Source organism: Odocoileus virginianus, unplaced genomic scaffold, assembly GCF_023699985.2.
Source record: "Odocoileus virginianus isolate 20LAN1187 ecotype Illinois unplaced genomic scaffold, Ovbor_1.2 Unplaced_Contig_1, whole genome shotgun sequence".
NCBI lineage: Eukaryota > Metazoa > Chordata > Mammalia > Artiodactyla > Cervidae > Odocoileus > Odocoileus virginianus.
In genome coordinates this window covers 1,489,570-1,502,972 of record NW_027224318.1, presented here as the reverse complement: position 1 = coordinate 1,502,972, position 13,403 = coordinate 1,489,570, and the positions used below count along the sequence as shown (strand labels likewise).

The 13,403-nt window shown below is 42.7% G+C and overlaps 1 protein-coding gene across 1 annotated transcript; it reads right to left on the bottom strand.

The window, feature by feature from the left end:
- Positions 1–1,689: 1,689 nt before the first annotated feature.
- Positions 1,690–3,490, bottom strand: LOC110129476 (suppressor of cytokine signaling 2). Its single transcript, XM_070463240.1, has one exon. The coding sequence runs from the start codon at positions 3,298–3,300 to the stop codon at positions 2,704–2,706; it is 597 nt and encodes a 198-aa protein (XP_070319341.1). The 5' UTR covers positions 3,301–3,490; the 3' UTR covers positions 1,690–2,703.
- Between the last annotated feature and the right edge of the window lie 9,913 nt (positions 3,491–13,403).

Sequence of the window (13,403 nt, the reverse complement as noted above, 5' to 3'; positions counted from 1 at the left end):
GGTTGATTCCCCCAGTTCCATTCTTCTTTCTCAAGATTGCTTTGGCTATTCGAGGTTTTTTGTATTTCCATACAAATTATGAAATTATTTGTTCTAGTTCTGTGAAAAATACCGTTGGTAGCTTGATAGGGATTGCATTGAATCTATAGATGGCATTTGGGTAGTATACTCATTTTCACTATATTGATTCTTCCCATATATGAACACGATATATTTCTCCATCTAATTGTGTCCTCTTTGATTTCTTTCACCAGTGTTTTATAGTTTTCTATATATAAGTCTTTTGTTTCTTTAGGTAGATATATTCCTAAGTATTTTATTCCTTTCATTGCAATGGTGAATAGAATTGTTTCCTTAATTTCTCTTTCTGTTTTCTCATTGTTAGTGTATAGGAATGCAAGGGATTTTCTGTGTGTTGATTTTATATCCTGCAACTTTACTATATTCATTGATTAGATCTAGTAATTTTCTGGTAGAGTCTTTAGGGTTTTCTATGTAGAGGATCATGTCATCTGCAAACAGTGAGAGTTTTACTTCTTCTTTTCCAATCTGGATTCTTTTTATTTCTCTTTATGTTCTGATTGCTGTGGCCAAGACTTCCAAAACTATGTTGAATCGTAGCGGTGAGAGTGGGCACCCTTGTCTTGTTCCTGACTTTAGGGGAAATGCTTTCAATTTTTTGCCATTGAGGATAATGTTTGCTGTGGATTTGTCATATATAGCTTTTATTATGTTGAGGTATGTTCCTTCTATTCCTGCTTTCTGGAGGGTTTTTTATCATAAATGGATGTTGAATTTTGTCAAAGGTTTTCTCTGCATCTATTGAGATAATCATATGGTTTTTATTTAAAAAATTTTTAATGTGGTGTATTACACTGATTGATTTGTGGATATTGAAGAATCCTTGCATCCCTGGGATAAAGCCCACTTGGTCATGATGTATGATCTTTTTAATATGTTGTTGGATTCTGTTTGCTAGAATTTTGTTAAGGATTTTTGCATCTATGTTCATCAGTTATATTGGCCTGTAGTTTTCTTTCTTTGTGGCATCTTTGTCAGGTTTTGGTATTAGGGTGATTGTGGCCTCATAGGATGAGTTTGGAAGTTTACCTCCCTCTACAATTTTCTTGAAAGAGTTTGAGTAGGATAGGTGTTAGCTCTTCTCTAAATTTTTGGTAGAATTCCCTGTGAAGCCATCTGGTCCTGGGCTTTTATTTGTTGGAAGATTTCTGATTACAGTTTCAATTTCCATGCTTGTGATGGGTCTGTTAAGATTTTTTATTTCTTCCTGGTTCAGTTTTGGAAAGTTGTACTTTTCTAAGAATTTGTCCATTTCTTCCAAGTTGTCCATTTTATTGGCATATAGTTGCTGATGTAGTCTCTTAAGATCCTTTGTATTTCTCTGTTGTCTGTTGTGATCTCTCCATTTTCATTTCTAATTTTGTTAATTTGATTTTCCCCTCTTTGTTTCTTAATGAGTCTGGCTAATGGTTTGTCAATTTTATTTAACTTCTCAAAGAACCAGCTTTTGACTTTGTTGATTTTTGCTATGGTCTCTTTTGTTTCTTTTGCATTTATTTATGCCCTAATTTTTAAGATTTCTTTCCTTCTACTAACCCCGGGGTTCTTCATTTCTTCCTTTTCTAGTTGCTTTAGGTGTAGAGTTAGGTTATTTATTTGACTTGTTTCTTTCTTTTTTTTTTTGAAAGTCCATTTTTTTTTATTTAATACATTCTAATCAAATAGTAACAGCAGTAAATAAACACTTTGAAAAGCAGGCATGTATCCCCCTATATCTGGAAGAAAATTAAGTCAAAGTATTCTACATGGTAGAAGGGAGACAACTGCTAATGTCTATGGTTAGACCACTTGGAAATTCCTAAAGCCATTTCCAAAAAATCAATGGCAACAGGTTGTGGGACGCAGCTGTTTCAAAGGGTAAAATGTCTCTATCTACATGGTTTTATTAACAGGGATTGAGTTGCACCTGTATAGCATGACATTCTTGTCTTTAGCCTTAAAGGAAAAGAAATCTTTTCCATTTGCACCAGTTTGAAATATTTCTGAAATAAGGCTCCCTTGAAGAGGATTACTACAGTACTCATTCATGAGAGAGTTCATACATGTAGTAAAAAGACAAATACAGGATTTCATGGTCACTTTTTTTGGCTGATTTGGTTAATTGCATAAAATGAAGGATAAATACTCACAAGCATATCTGTTTAACAAATCTCCTAACTACATCAGAATGCAAAATATCAAATGTCCTAAAATAGACTCTGATCACCAGGCACACAGAACTGAAGTTCAGCCTGTGTCAGTTTCGTTCCTTCCACTTCTTCGGCACTCCTAAGTGGAGTTCTTTCCTACCAGTGCGGGGACCTTTCACCTAACACAAACGAACCTCAGAAAGTGAGAGTTCTGAGAAAGTGTTCCTTCAGCCTTTACTTGGGCCGTTTTATTCTTAAAAGGATCAACTGGTCTTGGTCAGCCTTAGGAAGGGAGGCATCCCTCAAGTTGAAAACATGTGGGGAAAACTTTAAATACCTAGCTACCTTGTCATACAATTAAATCAGATTGACTTCAGCTGGTCTTAGAATTCCGCGTAGTTATCCAGAGCCGTCACTCAAGATTTGGTTCTCTTTTATATAGCTGCATTCGGAGATATTCTATAGGAGGCATGTTTAGAAAACAAAGAAACACTTATACCTGGAATTTATATTCTTCCAAATAATCTTTTAGTCTTGTTGGTAAAGGCAGTCCCCAGATGGTGCTGGTACACTTGTTAATGGTGAGTCTACAGAGATGCTGCAGAGGTGGTGCTGACGTGTAGAGTGGCTTGGTCAGATAAAGGTGAACAGTGCCATTCCGGGGGGCTTCTGGGCCTGTCCGCTTATCCTTGCACATCTGAACATAGTAGTCGATCAGATGAACCACACTGTCAAATTGTTTAAGCTTGGACTTGACACATATGATAGAGTCCAATCTAAATTTCCCATCTTGGTATTCGATGCGAAGATTAGTTGGTCCAGCTGATGTCTTAACAGATATTGTTAATAGGTAGTCTGAATGCGAACTATCTCTAATCAAGAAAGTTCCTTCTGGTGCCTCTTTTAATTTCTCTTTGGCTTCATTAACAGTCATACTTCCCCAGTACCAACCTGTGTGACTGAGCTCCCGCAGGGCCTTCGCCAGACGCGCCGCCTCTGGGGACGGCTCCTCCGCCGACCCCGCGGTCCCCCACTGGCTCTGCGCCCCTTCCGCGCCATTCCCGGAGGGCTCGAGGCACCGCAGGGTCATGGGAGAAAGGTCACCGCGGCAAAGACAGGTGGCCGCCTGAGCTGGGGTCGGAGAAGGGCACGCGTCCTTCTTAGAAGTCAGTGGGAACCCCAAAACCACTCCCTGAGGGGTCCCCGAAATGGTGGTGGAGGGGGTGGGGATGGGGCGCAGCAGGCTCTTCCTCCCCGGGTTCCGGTGCACCGATGGCCAAGTCCCCGCGTTCACGCACAGTTCTCCTGCCGCCGGCCCGAGCTCCTTCGGCGCCCCAGCTGCAGGCGAAGGCGACCCTGAGGCCCTGCACCCGGGGCCCCGGCGCGCGCCGTCCGTGGCCCGCGCAGCGCCAGTGGCGGCGGGCGAGGAGGCTCATGCTTCAGAGGAAGCCCAGGGCCCGCGAGCCGCGGCGGCGGCGAAGAGACTCTTGTTTCTTGTTTCTTGCGGTAAGCCTGTATTGCTGTGAACCGTTCCCTTAGCACTGCTTTTACAGTGTCCCATAGGTTTTGGGTTGTTGTGTTTTCATTTACCTTGGTTTCTATGCATATTTTGATTTCTTTTTTGATTTCGTCTGTGATGTGTTGGTTATTCGGCAGCGTGTTGTTCAGCCTCCATATGTTGGAATTTTAAATAGTTTTTTTCCCTGTAATTGAGATCTAATCTTACTGCATTGTGGTCAGAAAAGATGCTTGGAATGATTTCAATTTTTTTGAATTTACCAAGGCTAGATTTATGGCCCAGGATGTGATCTATCCTGGAGAAGGTTCCGTGTGTGCTTGAGAAAAAGGTGAAATTCATTGTTTTGGGGTGAAATGTCCTATAGATATCAATTAGGTCTAACTGGTCTATTGTATCATTTAAAGTTTGTGTTTCCTTGTTAATTTTCTGTTTAGTTGATCTATCCATAGGTGTGAGTGGGGTATTAAAGTCTCCCACTATTATTGTGTTACTATTAATTTCCCCTTTCATACTTGTTAGCATTTGTCTTACATATTGTGGTGCTCCTATGTTAGGTGCATATATATTTATAATTGTTATTTCTTCTTTTTGGATTGATCCCTTGATCATTATGCAGTGTCCTTCTTTGTCTCTTTTCACAGCCTTTGTTTTAAAGTCTATTTTATCTGAAATGAGTATTGCTACTCCTGCATTCTTTTGGTCTTTATGCGTGGGATTTCTTTTTCCAGCCCTTCACTTTCAGTCTGTATGTGTCCTTTGTTTCTAGGTGGGTCTCTTGTAGACAACATATACAGGGGTCTTGTTTTTGTATCCATTCAGCCAGTATTTTTGTTTTGGTTGGGGCGTTCAACTCACTTACATTTAAGGTAATTATTGATAAGTATGATCCCATTGCCACTTACTTTGTTGTTTTGGGTTCGTAGTTTATACAAACTTTCTGTGTTTCCTGTCTAGAGAAATTCCTTTAGCATTTGTTGGAGAGCTGGTTTGGTGGTGCTGAATTCTCTCAGCTTTTGCTTGTCTGTAAAGCTTTTGATTTCTCCTTCATATTTGAATGAGATCCTTGCTGGGTACAGTAATCTGGGCTGTAGGTTATTTTCTTTCATCACTTTAAGTATGTCCTGCCATTCCCTTCTGGCCTGAAGGTTTCTATTGAAAGATCAGCTGTTATCCTATGTGAATCCCCTTGTGTGTTATTTGTTGTTTTTCCCTTGCTGCTTTTAATATTTGATCTTTGTGTTGGATTTTTTGTTAATTTGATTAATATGTGTCTTGCGGTGTTTCGCCTTGGGTTTATCCTGTTTGGGACTCTCTGCGTTTCTTGGACTTGGGTGACTATTTCCTTCCCCATTTTAGGGAAGTTTCCAACTATTATCTCCTCAAGTATTTTCTCATGGTCTTTCTTTTTGTCTTCTTCTTCTTGGGACTCCTATGATTCAAATGTTGGGGCATTTAACATTGTCCCAGAGGTCTCTGAAGTTGTCCTCATTTCTTTTAATTCTTTTTTCCTCTCTGTTTCATTTATTTCTACCATTCTATCTTCCACCTCACTTATCCTATCTTCTGCCCCCGTTATTCTACTGTTGCATCCCTCCAGAGTGTTTTCAATCTCATTTACTCCATTATTCATTATATATTGACTCTTTTTTATTTCTTCTAGGTCTTTGTTAAACCTTTCTTGCATCTTCTTGATCCTTGTCTCCAGGCTATTTATCTGTAACTCCAATTTGTTTTCAAGATTTTGGATCATTTTCACTATCATTATTTGGAATTCTTTATCAGGTAGATTCCCTATCTCTTCCTCTTTTGTTTGGTTTGGTGGGCATTTATCCTGTTCCTTTACCTGCTGGGTATTTCTCTGCCTTTTCATCTTGTTTATATTGCTGTGTTTGGGGTGGCCTTTCTGTATTCTGGCAGTTTGTGGTTCCTCTTTATTGTGGAGGTTCCTCGCTGTGGGTGGGGTTGGATGGGTGGCTTGTCAAGGTTTCCTGGTTAGGGAAGCTTGTGTCGGTGTTCTGGTGGGTGGAGCTGGATTTCTTCTCTCTGGAGTGCAATGAAGTATCCAGTAATGAGTTTTGAGATGTCAGTGGGTTTGGTGTGACTTTGAGCAGCCTGTATATTGAAGCTCAGGGCTATGTTCCTGTGTTGCTGGAGAATTTGCATGGTATGTCTTGCTCTGGAACTTGTTGGCCCTTGGGTGGTGCTTGGTTTCAGTGTAGGTATGGAGGCATTTGATGAGCTCCTATTGATTAATGTTCCCTGGAGTCAGGAGTTCTCTGGTGTTCTCAGGATTTGGACTTAAGCCTCCTGCCTCTGGTTTTCAGTCTTATTCTTACAGTAGCCTCAAGACTTCTCCATCTATACAGCACCGATGGTAAGACATCTAGGTTAATGATGAAAAGTTTCTCCACAGTGAGGGACACCCGGAGAGGTACACAGAGTTACATGGAGAAGAGAAGAGGGAGGAGGGAGATAGAGGTGACCAGGAGGAGAAGAGGGGGAATCAAAAGGGGAGAGAGCAAGCTAGCCAGTAATCACTTCCCTATGTGCTCTCCACAGTCTGGACCCCTCAGAGATGTTCACAGAGTTACACAGAGAGAGAAGAGGGAGGAAGGAGACAGAGGTGGCCAGGAGGATAAAAGGGGGAATCAAAAGGAGAGAGACAGATCCAGCCAGTAATCAGTTCCCTAAGTGTTCTCCACAGCCCAGAACACACAAAGAGATTCACAGAGTTGGGTAGAGAAGAGAAGGGGGAGGGAGGAGATAGAGGCGACTTGGTGGAGAAAAAGGAGAGTCCAAAGGGGGAGAGAGCAATCAAGCCAGTAATCTTGCTCCCAAGTAAAAATGTATACAGAAGATTGGGTTCTTAAAAGTAGAAAATTAATAGCAAATACAAAAAAGCAAAGATTAAGAATCTAGAGTAGAGGTTAGACTGTCAAAAATAAAATATTAAAGAAAAAAACAAAGTCAGAAAAATTATAATATATATATATATGAAATTTGCTTTAAAAATAGGGTCTTTTTTTGCAAAGTAATAGTAGGTTATAAAAATGAAAATTAAAGGAGTAATAGAGGACTTAAAAATTAAAAAAAAATTTAAAAAATAAAAAATGATAATAGTAAAAATATATCTAGGACTTTCTCTGGTGTTGTTGTGGACAGTGTGGGGTCAGTTCATTTTCAGATAGTTCCTTGATCCAGCTTATACTTCTCAAGATCTATAGGTCCTTCTTATGTAGTCGGTGCTAACTTCAGGGTTTTAATCTATTGCACCTGTCACTTCCAAAGCGGTTCCCTCTGTTTATTTTAGCTTCTTCTGTTTGCTGGTCTCTTCAGTGTCTAATTTCTGCCCTGACACAAGGGGGCAGTGGTGGTCACTTTTTTAGGCTCACTTGTTCAGTCGTGCTGTGGGGAGGGAGGAAACACTGCAAACAAATATCACTGGCGTGTGTGGGGAGTGCTCGCAGTGTCTCAGCCACACTGGGTTTGCCCCCGCTCATGGCGTGTGTGCTTTCCCAGTCTACACTGTTCAGGCTCCAGGTTGCTCTGCCAGGAACTGTCTGAGGCGGGCCCTGGGTTGCATGCACTTCCCAGGTCTAAGCCGCTCAGGTTCAGGTTCTTGGGTACTCCACAAAGGTGCAGACTTGGTTGGGCCTGCGTTTTGTGCCCTTCCCAGGTCCGAGCAGCTCAGGTGACCAGGTGCTTGGCAAGTGCAGTCGCCCCCAGTTGGGGGTTGTGGCTTATCGCCTCCCCAGTCCCAGCTGCTCGGTTTTCTGGGTGTACAACCGGCACGCCTTCTCAGGTGCGCCATGTGTCTCTTCTGGGGAGTTGATCTTTGGTTCTGACCCTCCTGGTGAATGTCGACCATCCAGAATCCTAAGAAGTCTTGGTTAGCAAGGAAGCCTGCTTGCAGTTTGTAGATGATGCCTTTCTGGGGCCACAACTGCCCTCTTCCGGCTCTGGCTGCCCTCAACTGCCTGTCTCCGGTCAGGGATCAGCCTGTCTGCAGCCAGCTAGCTCTGCTCAGTCCTTTGTTCTGTGAGCGGGCCTGGCGGTGTCTTAGTCAGTTCAGTTCAGTTGCTCAGTCGTGTCCGACTCTTTGCAACCCCATGAATCGCAGCACTCCAGACCTCCCTGTCCATCACAAACTCCTAGAGTTTACTCAAACTCATGCCCATCGAGTCGGTGATGCCATCCAGCCACCTCATCCTCTGTCGTCCCCTTCTCCTCCTGCCCCCAATCCCTCCCAGCATCAGGGTCTTTTCCAATGAGTCAACTCTTCACATCAGGTGGCCAAAGTACTGGAGTTTCAGTTTCAGCATCAGTCCTTCCAATGAACACCCAGGACTGATCTCCTTCAGGATGGACTGGTTGGATCTCCTTGCAGTCCAAGGGACTCTCAAGAGTCTTCTCCAACACCACAGTTCAAAATCATCAATTCTTTGGTGCTCAGCTTTCTTCACAGTCCAACTCTCACATCCATACATGACCACTGGAAAAACCATAGCCTTGACCAGATGGACCTTTGTTGGCAAAGTAATGTCTCTGCTTTTTAATATGCTATCTAGGTTGGTCATAACTTTCCTTCCAAGGAGTAAGCATCTTTTAATTTCATGGCTGCAGTCACCATCTGCAGTGATTTTGGAGCCCCCCAAAATAAAGTCTGACACTGTTTCCACTGTTTCCCCATCTATTTCCCATGAGGTGATGGGACCAGATGCCATGATCTTAGTTTTCTGAATGTTGAGCTTTAAACCAACTTTTTCACTCTCCTCTTTCACTTTCATCAAGAGGCTTTTTAGTTCCTCTTCACTTTCTGCCATAAGGGTGGTGTCATCTGCATATCTGAGGTTATTGATATTTCTCCCGGCAATCTTGATTCCAGCTTGTGCTTCTTCCAGCCCAGCGTTTCTCATGATGTACTCTGCATATAAGTTAAATAAGCAGGGTGACAATATACAGCCTTGACGTACTCCTTTTCCTATTTGAAACCAGTCTGTTGGTCCATGTCCAGTTCTAACTGTTGCTTCCTGACCTGCACACAGGTTTCTCAAGAGGCAGGTCAGGTGGTCTGGTATTTCCATCTCCTTCAGAATTTTCCACAGTTTATTGTGATCCACACAGTCGAAGGCTTTGGCATAGTCAATAAAGCAGAAATAGATGTTTTTCTGGAACTCTCTTGCTTTTTCAATGACCCAGTGGATATTGGCAATTTGATCTCTGGTTCCTCTGCCTTTTCTAAAACCAGCTTAAACATCTGGAAGTTCTCGGTTCACATATTGCTGAAGCCTGGCTTGGAGAATTTTGAGCATTACTTTACTAGCGTGTGAGATGAGTGCAATTGTGCAGTAGTTTGAGCATTCTTTGGGATTGCCTTTCTTAGGGATTGGAATGAAAACTGACCTTTTCCAGTCCTGTGGCCACTGCTGAGTTTTCCAAATTTGCTGGTATATTGAGTGCAGCACTTTCACAGCATCATCTTTCAGGATTTGAAATAGCTCAACTGGAATTCCATCACATCCACTAGCTTTGTTCGTAGTGATGCTTTCTAAGGCCCACTTGACTTCACATTCCAGGATGTCTGGCTCTAGGTGAGTGATCACACCATTGTGATTATCTGGATCATGAAGATCTTTTTTGTACAGTTCTTCTGTGTATTCTTGCCACCTCTTCTTAGGGGCTGCAGCCGAGAGGAACTACCCCACCCCGGAGGTCAGGGGCCCCGCCCGAGAGGAGCTACCCCACCTCCAAGGAGTGGCTGCTGCGGGGCGCAGGAGGGCTGAGAGGAGCTACTCCACATTCAAGGTCAGGAGGGGCGGCCGTGAGAAGATACCCCTCGTCCAAGGTAAGGAGCAGCGGCTGTGCTTTGCTGGAGCAGTGTAAAGAGATATTTCACATCCAAGGTAAGAGAAACCCAAGTAAGACAGTAGGTGTTGCGAGAGGGCATCAGAGGGCAGACACACTGAAACCATAATCACAGAAAACTAGCCAATCTGATCACAGGACCACAGTCTTGTCTAACTCAATGAAACTAAGCCATGCCGTGTGGGGCCACCCAAGACAGTCGGGTCATGGTGGAGAGGTCTGACAGAATGTGGTCCACTGGAGAAGGGAATGGCAAACCACTTCAGTATTCTTGCCTTGAGAACCCCATGAACAGTATGAGAAGGCAAAATGATAGGATACTGAAAGATGAACTCCCCAGGTTGGTAGGTGCCCAATATGCTACTGGAGATCAGTGGAGAAATAACTCCAGAAAGAATGAAGGGATGGAGCCAAAGCAAAAACAATACCCAGTTGTGGATGGGACTGGTGATAGAAGCAAGATCTGATGCTGTAAAGAGCAATATTGCATAGGAACCTGGAATGTTAGGTCCATGAATCAAGGCAAATTGGAAGTGGTCAAACAGGAGATGGCAATGAGTGAATGTTGACATTCTAGGAATCAGCGAACTAAAATGGACTGGAATGGGTGAATTTAACTCAGATGACCATTATATCTACTACTGTGGGCAGGAATCCCTTAGAAGAAATGGAGTAGCCATCATGGTCAACAAAAGAGTCTGAAATGCAGTACTTGGATACAATCTCAAAAACGACAGAATGATCTCTATTTGTTTCCAAGGCAAACCATTCAATATCACGGCAATCCAAGCCTATGCCCCAACCAGTAAAGCTGAAGAAGCTGAAGTTGAACGGTTCTATGAAGACCTACAAGATCTTTTAGAAGATGTCCTTTTCATTATAGGGGACTGGAATGCAAAAGTAGGAAATCAAGAAACACCTGGAGTAACAGGCAAATTTGGCCTTGGAGTACAGAATGAAGCAGGGCAAAGGCTAATAGAGTTTTGCCAAGAGAATGCACTGGTCATAGCAAACACCCTCTTCCAACAACACAAGAGAAGACTCTACACATGGACATAATCACCAGATGGCCAACACCGAAATCAGATTGATTATATTCTTTGCAGCCAAAGATGGAGAAGCTCTATACAGTCAGCAAAAACAAGACCTGGAGCTGACTGTGGCTCAGATCATGAACTCCTTATTGCCAAATTCAGACTTAAACTGAAGAGAGTAGGGATAACCACTAGACCATTCAGGTATGACCTAAATCAAATCCCTTATGAATATACAGTGGAAGTGAGAAATAGATTTAAGGGACTAGATCTGATAGACAGAGTGCCTGATGAACTATGGACAGAGGTTTGTGACATTGTACAGGAGACAGGGATCAAGACCATCCCCATGAAAAAGAAATGCAAAAAGGCAAAGAAGTTCTCTGAGGAGGCCTTACAAATAGCTGTGAAAAGAAGAGAAGCAAAAAGCAAAGGAGAAAAGGAAAGATATTCCCATTTGAATGCAGAGTTCCAAAGAATAGCCAGGAGAGATAAGAAAGCCTTCCTCAGCGATCAATGCAAAGAAATAGAGGAAAATAACAGAATGGGAAAGACTAGAGATCTCTTCAAGAAAATTAGAGATACCAAGGGAACATTTCATGTAAAAATGGACTCAATAAAGGACAGAAATGGGATGGCGGTGTCTTAGGTTAGGGCTTTTCGCCGGATGGCTATCCCACGGTCTGGGTTGCTATCTCAAGTCAGTTCGCTCAGATTGCCCTCAGGACATTCAGGCCTAGTCCTTACCCTAATCAACGCAGCCCGCACCTCCCTGTCCAGTCCCCGCTTGCTAGCAGTGGATGCAAGTGTCTGCGTGCCTTCTCTGCTGGGAGTTGCCTTTAGGCACGTAATCTGTGGGTTTTAATTATTTATTTATTTTTCCTCCCAGTTATGTTGCCCTCTGAGGTTCCAAGGCTCGCCACAGACCCGCCGGTGAGAGTGTTTCCTGGTGTTTGGAAACTTCTCTCTTTTTTAAGACTCCCTTCCCCGGATGGATCTCCATCCCTACCTCTTTTGTCTCTCTTTTTTATTTTTATATTTTTTCCTACCTCCTTTCGAAGAGTGCCTGATGTCTTCTGCCAGCATTCAGAAGTTGTTTTGTGGAATTTACTCAGCGTTCAAATGTTCTTTCGATGAATTTGTTGGGGAGAAAGTCGTCTCCCTGTCCTATTCCTCTGCCATCTTAGGACTGCTCCCCCCATATACATATTTCAATGCTATTCTCTTAAATCATCCCACTCTCGCTTTCTACCGCACAGTCCAGAAGTCTGTTCTTTACATGTGTCTCTTTTGCTGCCTTGCATATAGGATTGCCATCACCATCTTTCTAAGTTCTATGTGTATGCGTTAATATACTGTATTGGTGTGTCTCTTTCTGACGTACTTCACTCGTATAATAGGCTCCAGTTTAATTCATCTCATTAGAACTGACTCAAATGCATTCCTTTTTATAGCTGAATAATATTCCATTGTGTATATGTACCACAACTTCCTTATCCATTTGTCTGCCAATGGACATCTAGGTTGCTTCCATGTCCTAGCTATTGTAAACAGTGCTGCAATGAACATTGGGGTACATGTGTCTCTTTCAGTTCTGGTTTCCTCAGTGTGTATGCCCAGCAGTGGGATTGCTGGGTCATATGGCAGTTCTATTTCCAGTTTTTAAAGGAATCTCCACACTGTTCTCTATAGTGGCTGTACCAGTTTGCATTCCCACCAACAGTGTAAGAGGGTTCCATTTTGTCTACATTCTCTCTAGCATTTATTATTTGTAGACTTTTTGATGGCAGCTGTTCTGACCAGCATGAGATGATATCTCATTGTGGTTTTGATGTGCATTTCTCTAATAATGACCACAGCCCAGAACACCCAAAGAGATTCATAGAGTTGTATAGAACAGAGGAGAAGAAGGTAGGAGATAGAGGTGACCCAGAGGAGAAAAGGGAGAATGAAAAGGGGAAAGGGCAATCAAGCCAGTAATTAAAATCCCTAAATAAAAATGGATACTTAAGATTAGATTCTTAAAGGTACAAATTTGATAACACATATCAAAAAGCAAAGATGAAAAACCTAGAATAGAGGTTCAACTCTCAAAACTACAACATAAAAAATTCAAAACAGAATCGATCACAAAGATTTAAAAAATATGTATGGAATTTGTTTTAAAAATATAGGGCTTTTTTGGGGAAAGGTAATCAGCTCAGTTCAGTTCAGCTGTTCAATCGCGTCTGACTCTTTGTGATGCCATGAACTACAGGAATAGTAGGCTATAAAAATGAAAGTTGAAGGAGTAATAAATAACTAATTTTTTAAAAAATTAAAAGGTGATAATAGTAATAATTTATCTAGGAATTTCTCTGGAGCTGTTGTGGTCCATGTGGCGTCAGTTCAATATCAGATAGTCCATTCTCCTGGCTTGTACTTGTTCTCCGGTACCTGGGTGCACCATGAGGGCGCAGTCCCAGGTGTGCTGTGTATTTCCTCTGGGGAGCTGATCTCAGGCTGTGACTCTCCTGGTAGATGTCAACCGTCTAGGATCCCAGGAAGATGTTTTTAGCAACTGGCAGCTTGCTCACAGTTTGGTGGCTGATGCGGTCTCTAGGGCTGAGATTGCAGCAACCTCTTTCCTTCTGGCTCAGGCTGTCACACACCTACCTCTCTGCTTCTCAGGAGGGAGGGCCCTAACCGGCAGCCAGCTTGCTCTCCTCTGGTATTTGCTAGGGCGCAATCCATTGTTCTGTGATCGCACCAGGGGTCACCATGCAGCACTCGACT

Excerpts from the sequence above, each read along its gene's own strand:
- LOC110129476 (XM_070463240.1), bottom strand. The coding sequence starts at position 3,300 with ATGACCCTGCGGTGCCTCGAGCCCTCCGGGAATGGCGCGGAAGGGGCG.